Genomic DNA, 21,257 nt, shown 5'->3' on the forward strand with positions numbered 1-21,257 from the left:
ATTGTTGTGAGTAGCTCACAAGGTTTGGAAGGGTTTGGTAACATCATTACTCTGCCTTGGGAAAGATTAAAGAAATTAAATGTTAGATTCCTAGCCAAGGAATACCGATCCAACAGACATAACCTAGGCTAGCATCATTTGATGGGTAAAATGAAGCTATAAGTGTTCCATTAAGATTGCTCCTCTTGGGTCTTTCTGACACTCTCCAAGCTTCCTCTTGCCCTCCCTCAAGTGCAGAGAAATACAAGTTAGAAAAGAAAAGCATGTTAGCATCTTGTTTTCCAACCATGCCTTGGTAATACCGGCAGTTAATTGAAAATTGCAGCTTTCATGCACTCAGCCTTCCCAAAGCATCTTGATTCTTATGGTGCAAATGCCTTTTTAGGAAAAAAAATACATTTTATCTCTTTATGAAGAGTTTGTTCATGTTTGTTTCACCTTGACAGAATTTGGAAAGCAAAAGGCAAGCAAAACTTGCAGTCCTAGTTATTGAGAAAATGTGTTTTTCAGGGACAAGAATTTTCATGGAAATTTGCCTAGATTTGAACTAGAAGTAATCTCAAAAATATTCGATCATTTGTGATTTTATGGAAGTCCACATGTCTGTGAACTTCATGGTTTGTTTTGCATATCTGTTGTAGAACTTAAATGAAAATCTAATCCTTGATGCAAGTTCACAGTTTAGAACACATGTGAACCACAGAAAATCATTTAAATTCCAGATGTAGTATATTTGAGGGGGGGAAAAAAGTCAAGATCTGAAGAATAGCCATGACACCATCCATAACATATCTCTGTGATACGTGACCTGCAGATGTTTTAAGGTATCTTTAAAGGAGATTGCTCTGGCAATTCAGCTTCAGCAGCTGATCATGAGCTAGCTCTGGTTATCACACCAGATGCCAAAGTGAGCTTTGCACCACACTGACCTTCAGGATGCCTTCAGCAGTCAGGCAGCCTCACTCTGTCCCACAGGGGCTGTGCACACACACTGGTGCATTTGCTGTGTCTGCTGTTAGTGACGCGCTCTGTTAGCTGCTTCTTGAAAAGCAGCAATCTCTGAGTAAGGGGATTCTGGGTGGGGCTAAACCCAAAAAAGGGAATGGTGGGTGTGGCTAAATCACAAAAAAAAGGGGGATGTGGGCGTGGCTAAACACAAAAAGGAATGTAGGCATGGCTACACCCAAATAAGAGAATATGGGTGGGGCTACTCCCAAATAAGGGAATGTGGGTGGGGCTAAATCTCAAAAAAGGAAATGTGGGTGTGGCAAAATCCCAAATAAGTAAATGTGGGCATGGCTAAGTCCCAAATAAGGAAATGTGGGTGTGGCTACACCCAAAAAAGGGGAAAGGTGGGTGGGACTTAGCCAAATAAGGAAAGATGGGTGGAGCCAAATCCCGAATAAGGAAATGTGGGCGTGGCTAAATCCCAAATAAGGAAATGTGGGTGTGGCCACACCTGAATAAGGAAATATGGGCAGGACTTAGTCAAATAAGGAAGTGTGGGTGGGGCCAAATCCCAAATAAGGAAATGTGGGCGTGCCTAAATCTCAAAAAAAGGAAATGTGGGTGTAGCTACACGAAAATAAGGAAATGTGGGCGGGGCTTAACCAAATAAGGAAAGATGAGTGGAGCCAAATGCCAAATAAGGAAATGAGGGCATGGCTAAATCCCAAATAAGGAAAGGTGGGTGTGGTTAAATCCCAAATAATGAAATGTAGGTGTGGCTACATCCAAATAAGGAAAGGTAGGCAAGGCTTAGCCGAATAAGGAAAGATGGGTGGAGCCAAATCCCTAATAAGGAAATGTGGGCATGGCTAAATCCAAAATAAGGAAGTGTGGGCATGGCTAAATCCCAAATAAGGAAATATGGGTGTTGCTATACTCAAATAAGGAAATGTAGGTGTGGCTAAATCCCAAATAAGGAAATGTGGGTGTGGCTACACCCAAATAAGGGAATTTTGGGCTTCCTAAATCCCAAATGAGGGAATTGTGGGTGGGGCTAAATCCCAAATAAGCACCACAGGCCAATGAGGAAGGAGGGGCAGGGGGTGCTCCAGGCACAGGAGCTGACATTCCTCTGCAGCCCCTGGTGACACCAAGGTGTAGCAGCTGTGCCCCTGCAGCCTAGGCTGGGCACAGTGGAGCAGAGATCCACCTGCAGCCCAGGGAGGATCCACTCTGGAGCAGGAGGATGCTGGAGGAAGCTGCAAACTCCATGGGAGGCTCATGGCAGGGACCTGTGACCCTGTAGAGAGAGAAGCCCACACTGGAGTTGGTTTTCTGGCAGGGCTTGTGGCCCCACAGGGACCCCATGCATGTTCAGCATGTTCCTGAAGGACTGCAGCCCATGGGAAGGAGCCACACTGGAACAGTTTGTGAAGAACTGCTGCCTGTGGGAGCACTCACGTTGGAGAAGACTGTGGAGGACTGTCTCCAATGGAAGGGTACCCGCGCTGGAACAGGGAGTGTGAGGAAGGCGTGGCAGAGATGTGATAAACTGATTTCAGACTCCATTTCCTGTCCCCCTGCACCTGCTGGAGCAGAGCAGGTTGAGAAAATTGTGGCTGAAGGTGAGTCTGGAAACAAGGAAGGGGTGTGGGGAATATGTTCTAAGATTTATGTTTTCTTTCTCGTTATACTACACTGATTTGATTGGCAGTAAATCAAACCAATATCCCCAAACTGAGTCTGTTTTGCCCGTGACAGTGATCAATTTGTGATTTCTCCCTGTCGTTATCCTAATCCATGAACCTTTAGCTATGTTTTCTTTCCCTTGTCCAGGTGAGGAGTGGCTTCAGTGTGAAAGAGTGTCCTGGCCTCCAGGCATGGTCAACCCAAGACAGAATTGTTGGCTGGGAAATGTAAGGCACCATATTCCTGCACAGACCCATTTTCTGATTCCACTTTTCCCATATTTAAAATTAGAACTCTAGAGAGAAGAATATGAATTGATTTTTGTGAAATTGTTTTGTGTTATGTTAATTTAAAATGATCAGCTAGCACTGCAGTAATGATCACAGAGGATTGTTCTTTTGAAACAAAGATAACATATCATTGATCTGATGCTTCAAAATTCATCAGAGACTTTTAAGGCCACAAGGGAGTGTTTTGATCAGCTAGGCCTGACTTCTAACACATGGGGAAGCAAAGAGAATTTCACTAACAATTCCCGCACAAGTTGTGCTTCTGGACAAACACAATTCTTTTGTTTTCAGGGGCTCCTTAAAATGAAAATAAGGCTTTCTGCCCAAGATTTGTATTCACTAGGTAATTTTAATTTTTCTTTTCTGAAAATAATTTTTCTTTGAAAAGCATGGCTGAGTAATTAATTTCATTTTATCTCTGACTTGAGATATTTATTAAAATCATAAATGGACTTCTGGAAGTGAATGAAAGGCACAAGTTATGTGTGAACCTATGAGTAAAAAAACTGAGCCAAAACCCATAATAAAATGCTGTAGTATCATCAAACCACTGGAGATGTAAAAAACCATGCCACAGAAATAAATGCAAGGAAAGAAGAAATGGCTAAAGTTGTAATCCAGTGAAACATTGAAAGTGTGCCTGTGACTCTAAATAATGTAAGAAGTTTCACCAAAGGCAATGAGAGTGTTAAAAGTTTCAGAAGACACAGGTATGCCTCTAAGTGCTTTGGCAGATTGAATTTGAAGTGCCTAGTCAAAATCATTAATTTCTTTTAGCAGGGAGGTAGAACAGAGTTTATGAGACACTCAGTAAAATAAATTACAAAACAGAAAGAACTATAATAAAAACTTGCTTTTCAACAGCCATGTTCATGGTATCAGCTAAGGATCAACCTCAAATGAGGGTCCCACTGTGCAGTGCAATGCCCTTCTGGAAGCACTAGGTGCTACTGGCTCTGCACAGCATTCAAGCTAAAGAGATTGACTCATTTTCAAGAAACCACTCTCTTCTGTTATTTTATTGTTTGCCACATAATTTCCTCTTGTTGTAGTCTCGATTGAATTCTCAGTTATGCTGTTTTTCTCCCAATGCAGAAGTGTTTGGTTTGCATTTCTCAACACACCAGAACCACCCCTGAAGAAAATAGGGCAGCAGCCTTGCAGGTGCAATGTACCATAATATCTGTTCTAAGACTGAAGTGCTTCATTTTTGAAGAAGCCAAAGCACATAATTGAACAGAGTTGCCATGATTAAAATGTAATTAAGGTTGTGAAGGCCTTGAGCATCTTAAATTGTGGCATGATACAATATTTATCAGGCTTCAGAACACATAATCACATCTTTGGCCATCCAGACATGTTTTGCTTTTTCCCTATACAAGATTAGCCCTCTATCACAGTTTGAGGCAGCTAAACTTATTACTTCTGTATATGACACCTTAATAATTCTGAGGTGGAAGAGTAAGGCCTAGAATTGTATAGAAGACAAGCCAATGAAATGACAAGAAAACACCCATGCTTAAGCATTCATTTAAAAAGATTTTTTTTTACTGTTAGTGAATAATGGAGTTAATATAAAATTCTGACAGGCATAAACCTATTGAATAATTCTGATACTGCAATCTACAGGTGACTCACAGCAATAAAATGAATGATGTTAGTTTTATGCAAGAAATAATCTTTTAAAATTCAGGAAAAGGCATATGTATAATTCATATGGTTAATATTTGAGGTATTTTGAAGGTAAATTCACGCATTTCTTGTGTCTACATACATGTGGTTTAAAAGAAAAAAAAATAAAATAAAGAAATGCCCTTCAGTTAAAAACTTGGCAACTAGTTCAAATTCTACTTCTAAATTTGACTTTGTCATGTCTGCTTATTAAGAATATAATTCATTGCTTGGGAATCTGCTCTGAAATATCAGTATCTATCATAAATGCTCAACAGTTTTTCAACGTATCAGCTTTCAGACGTTGTCACAGGATCAGCTTCAATGACTGGGTCAAATTCAGGTGTTGGCAGATGACACTGTGGTCTCTTATGGTAGCTTTGCTGAGGAACTAAACTACTGTGGTTCAAAATATTTATGGTTATTTTGATTTTTTGTCTCATTTAGAAGCTGATTCAAGAAGACCCTGTGACCCCTACCTAAATAACAAAAAAATGTTGCCACCCTTACACACAATTAGCCTTAATTAGCAATTAAAAGTGCTGCCCTGATTTTCCCTGTTGTGTTTGTTTATCCAGATAAGAAAGACCTGTCCTGGGGGGGAAGCAAATATAGCCACCATATATTTTTATTTAGAAACAACTGTGAATAAAGCAGATTTTTACATTGAGACACTTATTAATGTTTAACAGATTTTTGCATGTTGTGATATCCCTGGTTATAGCTTCATGCAGGCAGTAAGGTCTGTACTCATCAGTTAGATGTTGAACAGGCACAATCTGGTGGTCTAAACCAGACAACAGAGATCAAATCCAAAACTCCTTCCAAATTCAAAAGAAGGGGCTTTAAAATAGAGCAATTTTCCCAATAGCTCAGCAGATTGAGGACTAGAGATGCTGCTGTGTTTTAGAGCTGAAGACTCAGCTTCCAGTGTTACCAATGCAATTACTACAATTTCTAAACAGCAGCTACAACAGCAGTACAAAAGAGAATTGTACCTGTTGTACACAACCTCAAAATTGAGAATTTGCTTTGTTGGATGGGCAAAAAATCTCTTAAAATGAGACTATAAAATATCATCCTAATTTCTATCTAATCCTGCTCCTGCTGCTTCCTCTTATCATATCACATAGCCTTTTGGAGAGCAGCATGGGCCCTTTGTCCCTTTCCCTTTCCCTTGCCTTGTGCCTCCATAGGCTCAGCCACCACTGTGGGAGTTTTACAGATTCTCCAGGCAGTGCTTTCCAACCCTTGTGTTAAAAGCAGGAGGCAGATAGAAGAGCTTCCCATGTTAAAGACATATTTAGGAACCATTTTGAGCCATCATCAGGGAGCAGCTTGAGGTGGGCAAAACATGTGGGGGATGTGAGGAGGGTAAATGCCATTTGACTATACAGCTGAAAAATGATTGTTTATTTCTGAAGGGGGTGGCCTTGATAATAGCAGTCACTTTTTTCTGTGTCTGCAATGCAGAAGTTTCTGTGTGCTAATCTTGGCACTGACATTGGAATTGATGTGTGGCCTTTAGGTAAGTCACTTAATCAATGTGTTTGTAAAATGAGGATAATAACATTTATTTGCCGGCCCGAAATGGATGTAGTAAGGACAGACTGGTTAGTGCTGTGAAATGCTATTTACCAGTAATTGCAAGTATTATTATGCTGTGGACTTAAACCCCTCCTTGACTGATAATTGAAATGGCTGAAACACCAAATAAAAGTCTGAAATGTAAAGGTGACAGTGGTTTCAGCTAAGGTGGGGCTGGTTAAGCTTTTTCATGAAGCTAATTATGCTTTAGCTGAGGCAATATACATCAAAAAATGTTTTGAGCATGTACCTGCTCTTACTCAGAAATAGAATGAGAGGAAATATTGTGGGATTCATATTTGAGTCACTGGGTAATGTACCATTGATAATGGGTCAAGGGAGAAGCTGGGTGTAACACAGAAAAATACGTGTTCAAGGCTCTGTTCTGGGATGCAGGAACACTCAGGTGTCCTGAGAGCAGGATGAGCAGCGCAGATAAGACAGAATTAGATGCATCATTACCATTTTCAACCCAATTAACATCCCCGCTCTTCAGGATTAAATAAGGTCTGTAACTTGCCTTTTGGTATGGCAGGCTGAAAAAAAAATAAGTCCTGAGGGTGAGAATAATGAATAACGTGGTAGAGCAGTATGAAGAAGATTAGGAAATGAATTACAGTAAACTGTCTTATCTGTGAGCTGGGCTTTGAGAAATCTCCTGAGGCCTCAGACTGCCCCCTTTATCCCACAGATGTTTCTCTGAGAAGAGAGGAACATAAGATGGCTGCCTGGGGTGGCTAAAGAACCAGGTCCTACAAAAAAATTATTTTTGCTATCTCTAACACTACAAAGAATCATCCTGTTACAAATAATCATGTTAAGTTGATGCAGTAGTTAAACCTAGGCTAAGGTTTCTCTACTAATAAAGGAGTTATTTGATCCCTCCTTATGCTGAGTGAAAGCTCACCAGCAGGGTAAGTGCCTCTGACTTGACTAGAACTTGGGGGAATAACTGCTTCAGGAATGTTATAGAGATCTCACTTCATCTCTTTACTATTTTCATGGTGAATTTCCTTGAAATTTATTAAGGAAGCAGGGGCTCAGACTGTGATTGGCAATATTTCCATGAATACATCAAAAGTTATGAAAAAACTAGTGGTGGAATTGTTAACTTTGCCTTCCTCCAGTTTGCTTTCCAGTTTGAAGTTTTACAATCCAAACTCAGGGCAAACCCAGCCAGGGGGCTGCATCTCCAGAGCAGCCGTGAAAAATACAGTGGTTGCTGAGCAGGGCACCCATGGCTCTTGGCATACTGTTGGCAGGATGGTTTCCTGCATGTTTTGGAGTGGATAAACTATTCACCAAGCTACAGAAGGAGAAACATTTTGCTTTCTTCTGTAAAACAGTTCTTGGAGAGATCACAAGTTTCTGCATAGTGGTGTGGCACCCAGAGAGAATTGTCACACAGAAGCAAATCATCCTGTGTTAATAAGGTTAGAAGCAGAGAGCCGCCTCTTTGGGGCTCATCAAAACCTGCTAGCTGTAGGACACTCAAAGTAGGAAGAATCAGATGTACTGAAAGCCAGACATTAAAGGGATACGCTCATGAGAAGGAGATTTATATTCAGAAATAAAGAATCTGGGTTGCTGTAGGCTCCTCAGGTTCAAAGGAGGGTGTCTCAGGGGAGTTCTGCTACAGTAATACGTGGGCAGAGCCCTGTCACTCAGACAGACTGCAATGAGGAGATTAGGCAGAGGCAAGGTCCAGCAACTGCTCTGATCCCATGGGACACAGTGCTACTGGATATTAAGGCATTGCTCTCTGACAGGCAGTGAATGCTTAGAAACATTTCTGGGAATATTACGTCAAATTGAAGAACATGCTCAGTAATTTAGTGTTCCTTTTGGGTCTTGATAATCATAGCCTTACAGAAAATTCACTCAGAATGGCATTTGAATAGCCATGTCAAAATGTCTGGCTGTGGCAGTGTGCTTAGTATCCACAGGTAACAGGAATATCATGAAAACTCAGTTGAGACAAGGTAAAGGCACTCAATTTTCCAGATATAAACTCTAGTCCCAGATTATCATGGTTCTACGTTCAATTCAGATTCTCTCTAAAAAGAAATAGGTGCTGACTTATTTAGAACAGGAATGTATATTTTAAAAAAATCTTGCTCCATTTCCCATGTTTTTATTTCATTGGACCTAGTTTTAACCAAGAAGAAACTCAGTTTTCATTGATAGAGCAGCACGGTATGTCATTCTGCCAGCCAAGACACATTCACTGAGTGTTATGGTAATTAATATGTTCATGAGGCATTCCATCCCCCTTTAATGAGCTATTCTTAACACCAGAAGTACTTCCCAACCCGTGACAGAAGGAGATTTAACCTTACCCTGTCAAACTTTAGAGACAGATCAGAAGTGCTACAAGAGGGGGAATTCCAAGTTCATCTCAATTATGTGGCACCACATGAAATAATTATATTTGGTTACCCTTCAGAACGATATGTTCTTGAGGGGTAACTTTTATGTACTGCTCCTTCAAACATGGCTCCACTCTGAGTGTGCTGCTTTTGATTTTTAAATAGCTCACACAGCTATAACCCCTGTGTGTTATCTCTAATGATGAATGACAGTATTATATTTACAACCAGATACCATGTTCCTGAAAGATTTTTTTCCCTTAACTATCCTGGTTTATAATGTAAGACAAAAGAAATTAAAGGCTTTGTTGAATCTTCTTGAACATAATGGAAAGTTATCAGAGAAGATTTTATACTTTTTACTAACAGAGATAATACACAATGCGAGACTTTTTTAAAAGAATGAAAAGAATAAAACAAATCAAACCTTCAGTTAATATGCAAAGCACTATGTAAAACATATTAACCTTAAAGGCATAGTGTACCTGATTTAAACTCAGAGAAAAACTTGTTTCCATGTTTCTGAGTATTGAATAGGTTATAAAATTAATTTAATTTAGTACAGCAAAACAACAGAATCCACCACAGTTACTCAGTATTGAAAAAGGTCTTGATGTTTATGAAAAACTGAACCCTGATATAAAAATGAAATCATGTGAACAAGCAGGACAGACACCAAAAGCTGAAACATTTCGGTTTATTCTAAAAATGAAAAACACAGGGCAAGACATTTGACTGTTTTGCAAAACATTTCTAGATTTAAGAAAAACAGAGACAAGAGGTGATAGTTTACCTTTTTAAAATTAATAGGAATATCTATATGTCATGGAATAGAAAGGAAGTTAAGAAAAGGGAAAACATTTATTTTTCTGTTTTTGTTTTTACAGTTATAAATAATCAAGCCTTCCTTTTGCAGAAAAGGAATGGCTCCTTGTGCAGCTCCTTGCAAAACCAGGGTAGTATTTTGATGGCATTTGCATCTCATATTTCATAGTGCTGTGCCTCCATCAACATGCAATGACATCATGGAGAAACCATCATGCCTATCTCATCCATTGATATGCTGTTTAATTTTCTTCCATGTTAATTTGAAATTTCTTAGGGATGTCAATGCCACATGACTTACTGTAAAACAAAGTGGAAAAAATCAGTGTTAAATCAAAAAAGAACTAGACAAGGGAGAGGGAGAAGACAAATTTGCGAGCACATAAATCAAGAAAATAAACCTAAAGCAAAAAGTATTACTTTGGGATATTACAAATTTAATAAAGGCAATATTTACAAAAACAGAACTAGCATGAAAATTCCTAAAACACAAAAAGAATTATACTGAAAAAGTCAGCTGAAAAGCTTTATTTTGAGCAATGTAATATAACTCATATACAGAGCTCTTCACAAGTCTTCATGTAAATCTTTTTCAGTGCTTCAAGTAACCCAGCAACTTGGACATAAACATGAAAAAAATCCAAGAATTAATCACTTGCAGTAGTGCTAGAGTGGTTGCAACATACCAGAGCACACATTTCTGGCAAACACAGAGAAAAGATGCACACAAGTCTTTAATTTTAAAAATTCAAAGAATGTGTATGATATTTTATAGTGCTGAGAAAATAATAAGACATAAACAGTTGATCTTACTTTTTCCTCACTTTTTGGGTGTCTAATACATGTCCTCATTCATCAGCCCTTTTAAATTTTAGGTATATCACATGACTTGAGTCAGATTTATATTCACAGTGAGCATCTTTCAGTGTTCTGACTGGAATAACAGCTTGATTGTACAGGAGGTTACGTTCCTTGAGCCTCAAGAACGACAGCAAAGTAGTCACAGTTCACAGAAATTACATGTATGTACTAAAAACAATCAGTGAAGATGTGAGTTTATTCTGAAATGACAATTAATTACAAGAAAAGGAAATGGAACACAGAAGTAAGAACATTTGGCACTTTGCAACACAAATGTCACAAAGAAAATTTTGGTGGGTACAGCTAAATTATATGCCTTTCAGTAAGACACACTAGTAATTTAAAGTAAGAGAAGCTAAAACATCCTATGCAGAATGGCAGAGTTAATACTTGCCCTTAAGTCCTGCAGGGGAAGGTTTTGTGTTCTGAGGATGATGTTCCAGATTTAGAGAATGACTCAGCTCCCTTTGCAAGTGTTCCTTGTGCACGTGTTGAATCAGATGGCAACACAGGAGGTGCTGAGGAGACAGCTGCAGGAGTGCTTAGGTCAAGAAGCAACAGATAATTCATTAATTTAAAGAGTAATTCAGTATTTTAACTGTGTGCAGCTGAAACAGCAGAAGAAAGAAACAGAAAAAATAATTCTAACAGTGTGGTCAGTCATCTTATGAATGAAGAAACCTCTTTATTTGCACAAGTTAATTCCTTAACCATAGATAGTAAAAAAAACAGATAATGACAACCAAGAGACATGTCAGGAGAGGACTCTGTGGTTTATGACACTAAGCTTTAATGAGGATAAAGCATGAAAGATTTTTGAAAATATTCCTACTTTTTAGTGTACTATTCCTAATAGAGAGTATTTTTATGTCTACTACTTCACTACAACCTGACTGACCAAAGGCAGTGAACTGTATCACTGATTAAAAAAATATTAAATTTATAGGTTTTTATTAAAGTAAAAATATATATCTATAAAAATATAATAATGTATATAAAATATATAGTATATAATATATAACAATATATTATTATATATCTATAATAAGATATATATAACCTATAACAATATAAATCTGTAATGATAATTTTGCCTGGAACAATGTGGTATGAGTTGGTATGATAGCACCAAGCAAACGGCAGATGGGTTCCAGAGACTGAGAATAACTACAGGTCTCTGGGTTCTCATTTATCCCAACATAATTATTCACATTTCAAATTCTTTGAGCAAAAAAACTGGAATAAAAGAAGACATAAAAATATTTGTAATTTTTTACCAGGACATACCATTTTGAATACTTAAGTATTTCTACTGCATATTTATCAACAGTTGGCTAATGTAGGACTAGTGCACAATGAGCTGATTTGCTCATGGCTCCAAAACCCATATATATAAGTTTTTTCATAAGATCTGTTGAGATTTTAGCATAAATTTGGTAAATACTACAAAAGCAGAATAAATTGGAAGAGATACTGGGCTTAAGTTTTTTTATATTCTATATAAACAAATTACTGAATTGCTGACAGGCTGTAAGACAGCCCTTTGAACAGTATAAACATTCATGATGTCTTCCATTTATAGATGCTTTTCCTGAGAAGCTCAATGACAAATTTGAACTTAACAATGCAATGACCTCCAGTTTTATACAGCTCTGCTGACTGTGCACTTCAGCCAAACTGCTGTAATTTTGAAAAATCAACCTGTCTCTAACCTGTCTCCTGGATTCTCCACTAAGGAATTACAGCTTCATGTTGCTGAAACTACTGGTTATAGTAAAGTAAATGGTTGAGTGACAGAGGAATAAAATTGCAGAGGATGGTAGAAATCTGAGAGCCCAGAAGTAAAGATATTGTACAATGTTCAAAGTAGCTGGGAATATGTAAGAGGGAAGCAGATGTTGTAAGGTTTAAAAATAAAAGCAAACTTACCCAAAGCTGAAGAATTAGAATCCCTCAACCTAAACATCACTGTTTTTCTTGTGTAGGTCTCAGGGGCTGATGACTTACAAAGTCCCATCTCTTGTCTGCATCAGGAAGACTGCCAAGCTCAGGACTTAGAAGCAGGTGGAAAGGTGACCAGAACATCACAAAAGTGAGGCTTTTCTGCATTAATCAAAAAAAATTATACTGCTAGAATATTTACTGGACTAACAGTAAATTCTTATCATTGTGTATAGGGTGTAGCAAAGAAGATTTTCAGTGTAACAAACTGTGAATCCTTCTAGTTGGGTTGCTGAACAACCAAGCCTCTGAAAAAACTTTTGTAGGAGGAAGCCTAAAGTCATCACAGAAGACTGGGAACAAATGCATCAGGTGTGCAGTCCTGTTTTCTGGCCATTATCTCATTTACTATAAAACAAAATAAATTTGGATCACTAACAATCCAAGGCAGGCAGAGAGACAGTAGTTACATCAATTTATGATCTGGCTGTGACTCACCCCAGCCAAACCTTGCCGTGGCAAGTAGCAGGTTTTGTGAGGGACAGGGAAACTTTGTTGAAAATCTGAAAGAAAGAGGAGAAAACAGATGGCAGTCAGAGCAAGCTGATGATAGGTGGATACTGAATGAAAGCACCAAATCTGCTTACACTTGCTTTAAAAGCCTTTGATCATACTCCTGTGTGATTAGAGATCTGTCTCTGTCCCTTTCTCATGAGCCAGCTGAGTACAGACTCTTTTTATTATGGCTTTACCTGTAAAGGACAAAATCAGGTAGATTGATAGGGAAATCAAGGAAGGAGAAAACCAAATCCAAACTCTTACTACACATGCCCACTCTGCTCCTAGAAACACCTGTCTTCCTCTCCTTTTGTAGAAGAAATGGCTGGGCTGAGGGAATGGCACATTCAGCAGGGACCAAGACTTGGAGATGCAGATTGTTGCAATCCAGCTGTTCCTGCAGTCGCAACTGCCAGCTGTGGGCAGATATGCAACACTCTACAAGCTGGAAAAGGAGGCACACAATTTGAAAGATTGTATCACCTGGGGATGGATCAAAGCCAAAAGAAAGCAGAGACATAATAGGACCAGAAAAAGCTGTCAGTCTCTGTTTGAAGTTTATGTGGTAGAGACAGGCAAGCCTTGAATTATGACCAGGGTGTATTTTAAGTCCTGTAGTGGATGTCTTGGACACAGAAACATATTTAGTTTTAGGGCCTGTACACACTGGAACAGTACAGAAAGAGATGGCAACCCATATGAGGGAAGAAGTGATCTAGGGGACACTAAATAATAGCAGACAAGAAAAACAAAAAGTCCATCAGGGTGCATGACTCAGATGCTATAAAAACTGCTCCTTTTTTGTCAGCATTCACTCTCATAAATTCTTTTCTGGTAGAGGTGGCAAAAGGGGGATGACAAAGTGAGAAGGGGCAGAAAATAGCCCATGCACATATGCAATAGTAGGACATATTGCAGTAAGTCAATAGTCAGACCTAGAACACATGGAAACAAAATAAGAAAACTGGCAAAGTGATTCTGGAATGAGCTGATCACTAACTGAAGACTGGCATAAAGAAAAAGGCAACTAATTGCTCATGCGCCACCTTTACAGATACTAAAGGGAACCTTCCCCCCTCCTGGTGGAACTATGGGACAAGTGGAAGATGAAGAGAGAGCCTGGATGCTGCCTGAGAAGATAATATCATGCAGAAAGAAGCAAAGAAGTGCGGGAGAAATCAGGAGGATTTCAAGCAGGAGAAATCAGAACTGCTGTGAGCAGTGATGATGTGTGTTGATGCCCTAATGCAGGGGCTGATGGTACAAGCAAGAGGAAATCTGCACTCAGTGGCTGCTTAAGCTAAAATGAGACTGGTCACCAATATTAACCATCTTTTAAGTAGAATTAGGTAATGGAAAACAACATTCAGAAAGACATCAGAAAGGAAGGGTGTTTGAAACTGAGCACAACTGACTGAGCCATCAGCACTTAAACTATTCTAATGGAACTGGTATGCATTAATGTGAAAAAAACAAAATTTAGCCATATAATACATGACTGTAATTAATATATTACCCGTGAAGATTGCTGTTGGGATTAAAATATAAATATTTAGCTCCTTGTTGCAAAAAAACTGTTATCTAAAAAATTTATCTAATAATATGAAGTAAATTTTCATACTAAGTAGTAATGAAGTAGTTGTTTTATTAGTATGTACTTCAATATAAAATACTCAGGAAACAGAAATGCAGCTAATAATCCTGTATATCCTCAGAAACTCATACTGAAGGAGGTGCTGGGTACCTGGGTAACTAAGATAACAATTAATTATATTTGCCCCTTTTATTTCTCACAGATAACACAGTTTAATCAAACCCTTCCAAATGTACCCATTCTGGAAGCTGTGTATCACTTATTTTTCTTTACTGTATAATTTTGTTAAGATGCATACATATAGAAAAAGTGAAAGTCATACCACTTTTCTTTTAACTGAAATGCCATGGCTGATTTTAAAAATGAGCATGATATAAATCTTTCTAATAAGAGAAAAAGGATCCAACCTAAAGGATTTATCTCTAAGCAAGGAAAAAAACAATGTGAAGACAGATTAGTTCTTCCTAATCCATGAATATTGATGTTCTCTACAAAAATGATATATATTTGTCTTGGATAAAGATTTCTATATTTATAGAAATGTAGAGTTTTGAAATGTAGAGTCTTTGCTCCAAGAAGAAAAGGTGAATCACCAAAGCATACAAAATTTCCTATAGAAAATTGTATTGCATACAGTACAATCAACTATGGCACCAGATTACACCCCTGTAAGTGTAGCTCTGTATCACTGGGACTGTGAAGGCTGAACCTTCAGTACTGGAACCTATCTCCAGTACTGGGGATATTCTAAGACAAAAAAATACATAGTTTATGTATTTTTATATACTCTTTACTTTTAAATACTGTACACTTTTAAATACTCTCCGACCCTTTTGTGTGCTAACACATTTTCTGCATAACAAGTATGCATTGGATATATATATATATAGAGAGAGAGAGAGAGAAACAGAAACGTGCATTATTAATGAGGGTGTTGGGTTTTGGTTTATTTTCCAAACCTATCCAATATTTTGAAAAATGATAGTGTCAAAATATTCACTGGACTAACAAAAAGTTCTTAAGTTCCATATTTAGTGTTTTCTTCTAAGTACAGATAAGTTTTGAATGTAGCATTAAGGATCTGGTCCCTGCCCTATCTTTCTGTTCACTCAACACACTATTGGTCATACCTGAGAATTAATTGGGTCAAATGCCACCAACTCTCATTAAAAAGTAAACCAGAACTAATACTGACAAGATCTAAAAGGCTGTCTGTGGAAAGCATTTTGGATGTCCAAAAATTCTGCATTTCACACACACTTTGCACCAGATCCATCTGCTTTTCCTGCGGTAAACTCAGGAGAGCCTTGAGTTCATGAATACAACCGAGGTACTATTCTTCTTTTTGAAATCTAAAATACTTCTATACATACTAATGAATTTATATTGACAGAGCTGTCAGAGCATTAGCAGTATGCATCTCCTTTCTTCTCACCTCACTTGACCTCCCCAAGGATTAGATGTGTTACCCTCTGAACGATTATCTGGCAACCTCACTTTCTTTTCTGAGTAAAAGGCCAGGCAGCCTGAATGCTTCAGGACTATGAAACCAAGAAACACCCAAGGCAAGATCATTCCTCAAGGGGTTTAGGAAAGACCTGACAATGAACAGCAAGAAAACAAAATTGCTGCTGATGCTGTGGGGTTTCATTCTCAGTTCTGAGTGTATTGGATAAAAGGAATACAGTATTTGGCAAGTGTTAATAAGTTGCTTGTTTAATGTAATATATTGTTACAGGAGCTGCTGCAATAATAGCAAGAATGTTCCTCTGGGGCAACTATCCCAGAGAGCTCAAGATACTTATTTTCTAAGTGTTGGAGATAAACACACATTGGTAAAACAGAGGGGACAGCCACAAAGTATTGTGGTATGGCATTAAGGAGAGAGTCCAGAATGTTTTTTTTTGTTCTTCCTCCGATGCATAAACACATATGCAAACACCAGGAAATTGCAGTAAGTTGTCGAAAGTTGTTACTATTGGCAGTAATTACTTTTGAGAAATATAGAAGGCATACAACAGACAGAGTATCTGCAACACCCAAAATATTATGAAATTCCTGAAGGTTTTATTTGTGTTTTGCATCTGTGAACTGTTTTACAAATTCTTAGTTGATTTTTTTAGTAAGACTCACAGACATTTTCACAACAAATATTGTTCTACATCTGGATGTTTTAAACTTGGTATCACACTTTGAAGTGTCTTGTGTAAACAACTTTGAAAGATATTTACTTTTTTTTATAATTTATTATACAAAATAAGGACACGAAAGCATAATCACACTGCAGTATTGTGAAAACAAGAAGCAAACATTATTTAGGACCATGAGGTTGTTGGAATGTGTTTTTATTTTGCTCTAAATGGCAAGTGAAAACGGCATTTCCATCAACTCTGCTTACTGGACTCTTACAACCCTGAAACTGGCTTTTTAGTGTTTCAGATTGTGTATTTGTTTTGATCTTTGAAGATGTGTTGTTATGTAAAGCTCCTGAAACATGACAGGGGAAAGGTGATACCTTAAAAGACAGTATCAATACCCTACATTTCTAATAAACCCCAAACTTAAAATTCTAAACTAATGGACATACCAAAAGATACCTGTTGCAATTTGCTTGTTTGCAGCAATTTTCAAGGACAGATGCTTTGTTCTTCACATGTAATCAATCAGTTGAATCCTTGCTGTAGTAAAGTTTTAATTATGGAACAGTGATGTGATGTCCGGCAGCAGCTGTGCAACGCTGACCATTTCCTTTCTCCTATGTGTCTCACCTTGGCAAATCCAAAGATAGGGATAAGTCTCATGGGACCATGGAATAGCTTGTGTTGGAAGGGACCTTTAAAGGTCACCTACTACAGCCACCCTGCAGTGAGCTACAGCTCCATGCCCAATCTTTGACCCCTCTGGGAAGACTACTGAGATAAAGGATAGTTATTTTTTAAGGGGGGCTTTGCTTTGGATCTGAAGGACAACTGTGCAGTTTATTTCTTATGGATCCTTGAACAAATAACATGGGGAGGCTTGGTTGGCTGATGTGGCAAAATAAGCTAATTTTCCTTTACTCTTTGAACTCCACTTTGTGTTAGGAACTGAATGTGAAAAAACCAGTCCAGAAGTGGGAGGTTGCAATGGGTTGGCACCCATAACATGCTCAGATGTCTGAAATGTCCCTAAAGGACAGGGGTGCCTTCAAGAATCCATTTTTCCAGAACACTGAAGCACAAATCTTCCTTTCTCTGTCCACAGGAACACCTTTTCTTGATAGTTTGCAATATGAGATCCAGTACAGGCACAAGTCACAGGTTCTCAGCTCTTGCTCATGGACTATCTCTCATCTGGAAGTCAAGGGTAGGTGCAATGCCAATAAAAATATGTGTCTCCTCATATGCAAGCAAACACAGTGGGCCAACCATACCCAGATGTAAAAAGACTTTCAGGAAAAGGAGCTGGGAGGAGTTCTGCCCAAACTAAAAGGATAACAAGTCTTGATACAGCCTTTAAGTATTGAACTGAACCATACAAAGGACATGCCTTGTGACTTGTCACTTTGAGAGATCAGCAACTCTTCAATGTTGTCAAAAAGTTAAAAAATATCCTGCTGCCTTTGGTACCTGCCATCTCACACAGGTTAAACTGTGGGATTAGGTAAATCTCTATATTAGCTGCAGTGCAGAAGCCTGTACCCCAAAGACAACTTAGACAAGCATTTTACAGAGCCAGGCCAGGACCAGGGCCCAGAACTGCTCTAAGCCACTTGGTTTAGAAGAACCTGGAGCTCAGGTGTTGGCTCTGTAAGAGCCAGTCAGAGGTAAGAGAACTCACAGATCCATTCTGGCTGAAATATGAAAATAAACTATTGATGAGGGAGAATCTGGACCAGTGCCTTATTGAAGAAAGATTTTTTCCCTTAGTTCCTAGGGTTTATCATCTCTGTCATGTTTTGCAAAGCAAATGCAATATATTAGTGAATCAAAATGGAGGTGCTGCATGACAGGAGTGGACATTTTTCTCTTCAAAATTTAGGTTTATCTTTGAACTTTGCATATTAAAAAGACATCTAAATTGATTTTATAAATTTAACTATACAGTTACTTCTAAAGAACCACTCTGCAAAATTTTAAAGGATACATAACTTAAACATGAACATCCTTTGAAAGACTGCTTTGGAGTAATTGATATACTCCAGCCCCACTGGTAACTGGGTGCCAGACACATGCCTTAGACACCATTCTTATGTGATCCACTGCTGTCCCCATAAAAGAGCAGTTATTCCCAACAGTCCTCCTCTTTCTGTTTCTACTGGCAGCAGCAGCTGGCAGCTTTGTATCCATCCCTGACAAATGCACAAAGACACATTCAGCTGTTGGGACAATATTCATTGTCTGAACTGTCGGTTTTGCCTCCAGGTAGAGGATTAAATGGCACTGTCCTGAGAGCCAGCCTCAGCTCATGGTGGGAACACCAGGATCATGGTGTAATCAGTGATCAAAATAACATATGCCTTAGTATCTTGCAGTTACTTGTGACAAAGCAGGCAGATAAAATCATGCCCAATTTGTAAAATGAAACATGAGTAGATACAAATGGTATGCTTATTCATATTTTGGTTCACAAAGTGTTAAATATATCACTGGGGCTTTGTCTGTTATAGGGGCTATTTGCAGAATTTAACTTCCTGAAGTTAAAGGTTGGACTTTTGCCTGTGTAGTCAGAAACTGCTACAGGGAAGGAAATAGAGTGTAGTTAAGTGTGCATGCACTGTTGATGAAACAAATCATTATGGAAACTTTCACTGTAGCCAGTTTTAGGAGAAGTAATAAATGAACTGTTAGTGTTCATCGGACACGGTGCTGTTAGTCATCTGGCAGACAGGAGAAACAGCACTTCAATTCAGAGGAAGCCAAGATAGGGGGATGAGTCTCAAACTGAAGACAACAATTTTGGAGATGGTTGTGGGAATGAGTTAAGGTGTCTGGAAGCTGAAAAGTTTCTAAACTGTGTCTGAAAAGCATTCAAAAGAGGCCTCTAAATAAACTTTCTCACTACCTATCAAAACAAAGCAAAATTGCTGGACCTTAAATAAAAGTGCTCAACGCTGGCCTAGAGGCATGGTCAGGCTGGTGATTAGTTGCCCTGGATATTTGGTGACCTATCCAAAAACAAGACGTTGCTGTTAGCTCAAAAACTTCCACAGCAATCTACCTGTGCTATTCCGGATTTTGATCTGTACTAGGATTGGCTGGACTAACCTTACCACGTTTGGAATTTATGTGTCTGACAAAGCAACATTTTGCTGTGCAGACACGGAGTTTATGAGAACTCAGGGATGTCCCCAGTCTTGTTCTGCTGAGCTGTCTGTGAGCACGTCAGCACCCTATCAAACAGCGGAGAAATTTATTCCAGCACTCACGATGATGCCAAATCTGCTTTGGGGGGTGTTGCTGTTGGCCGGGGTGCGCAGTGGGCTTTGTGTGTGTGGGAACACAGAGTTCACCCGGGCATCCGACACGCTGAAAAAGACATCAAAGAGCCACTAAGAAAACAAACTGGGGCACTGCCGAGCCACGGCAGGCAGACATCCCCCTCCTGTCGAGCGGGTCGGCTCCCGCAAATGCTTTTTTATTTATTTTTTTTTTTTTTTTGTGTCGCAAGTTTTTTTTATTTCCTCTGCTGTCACCCCATGCGGTTCGGAGGTCGGCGCTTTTCCGCGGCCCCTTCATGTTCCGCGGGGCTGCGGGACCGAGCCCATCGCTGAGGGGAGGCCGGGCCAGGCCGGGCATCCCCGGCGTCCCTCCCGCAGCCGCGGAGCCCCGGCCCCGCCACACCGCGGGCGGGGAGAGGCGGCGGGGGCGGCCCCGGGCGGTGGGCGGAGAGAGACAGGGGCTCCCGGCCGCCCGCCCGGCCCCCTCCCCTGCTGTATTTAGCGGCACCGCGGATCACGCGGAGCCCGCGGCGGCGACATGGCCGCCGCCAGCACGGAGCCGCCCAGGCTGAAGCAGCTGCTGGAGCGGGACCCTTACCTGGAGCCCTTCCGGACCGACTTCCAGCGCAGGTACGGCAGCGCGGAGCGGCCGCCTCCGGGGGCGCCGGGCCGGGCCGTGTCCCCTCCCCCTCACCGCTCTCCCCTCCCCTCGGCCGGGGCGGCTCCGCTTCCCTTCCGCTTCCCTTCCGGCGGATCCGCGGCCGGGGCTCGGCGAGGCCTCCCGGGCCGGGGCGCTGCAGGGAGGCCCGGCCCGCGGACATCTCCGCCGGCCTGGCGGGGCCGGGCCGGCCCCTTCGGACCCGGGGCTGCGGCCGCGGGCCCTGCCGAGAGCGGCGGGGAAGGGGGGGAGGCGGTGCCCGGGCCAGCCGGGCCCGTGGGGCGCAGCCGGGACAGCTTGCGAGAATCACCGAGTCACAGAAGGGTTGGGGTTGGAAGGGACCTTGAAGATCATCTGGTTCCAGTCGTCCTGCCGTGGGCAGAGACACCCATCACTCGTTCAGGTTGCTTAGAGCTGCATCCAGCCTGCATTTGAGCTCTTCCAGGGATGGGACAACCACAAGTTCACTGGTTAACGTGTTCCAGTGCCCCACCACTCTTACAATAAAGAAGTTTTTCCTAATATCTAATCTGAGCCTACTCCTTGCGTGAACCTGTCTCCCCTTGACCTGTCGCTGCATGCAAATAGTTTAGCCCCATCTTTCCTGTAAGCTCCCTTCAGGTACTGTAAGGGTGCCGTTAGGTCACCCCTAAGCCTTTTCTTTCACTGGCTGCACAATCCCAGTTCTCTCAGCCTTTTCTCATGGGAGAAATGCTTCATCAGCTTGGTGGCCTCCTCTGGACTCGTTCCAAAAGGTCAGTGCCCTTCCTATGATGGGGATCCCAGAGCTGGATGCAATCAGGATTGAGAGTGATGCACTGAGCTGCTATCACCAACAAAAGAGTTT

General features: G+C 40.4%; 1 protein-coding gene and 1 long non-coding RNA gene across 4 annotated transcripts in view; one reads left to right on the forward strand and one right to left on the reverse strand.

Annotated features, from left to right (window-relative positions):
* Positions 1-9,313: 9,313 nt before the first annotated feature.
* LOC131096554 (uncharacterized) lies at positions 9,314-20,441 on the reverse strand. 3 transcript variants are annotated; one of them, XR_009115989.1, is made up of 4 exons: positions 20,351-20,441; positions 19,741-19,840; positions 12,170-12,343; positions 9,314-10,848 (listed from the first exon to the last, which is right to left on the reverse strand). It is a non-coding gene; the product is annotated as an uncharacterized LOC131096554 (long non-coding RNA). The 3 variants fall into 3 exon arrangements; XR_009115988.1 differs by lacking the exon at positions 19,741-19,840 and having other exon boundaries at positions 20,351-20,429; XR_009115990.1 differs by lacking the exons at positions 19,741-19,840; positions 20,351-20,441 and having other exon boundaries at positions 9,314-9,679; positions 10,193-10,848; positions 12,170-14,756.
* Positions 20,250-21,257, forward strand: part of GBE1 (1,4-alpha-glucan branching enzyme 1) — a 136,062-nt gene continuing 135,054 nt past the window's right edge. The window contains exon 1 of the mRNA XM_058044906.1: positions 20,250-20,382. Within this exon, the coding sequence (XP_057900889.1) occupies positions 20,291-20,382 (92 nt within the window). The 5' untranslated portion in view covers positions 20,250-20,290. The remainder of the gene's footprint in view (positions 20,383-21,257) is intronic.

Source organism: Melospiza georgiana, chromosome 2 (assembly GCF_028018845.1).
Source record: "Melospiza georgiana isolate bMelGeo1 chromosome 2, bMelGeo1.pri, whole genome shotgun sequence".
Classification (NCBI taxonomy): Eukaryota; Metazoa; Chordata; class Aves; order Passeriformes; family Passerellidae; genus Melospiza; species Melospiza georgiana.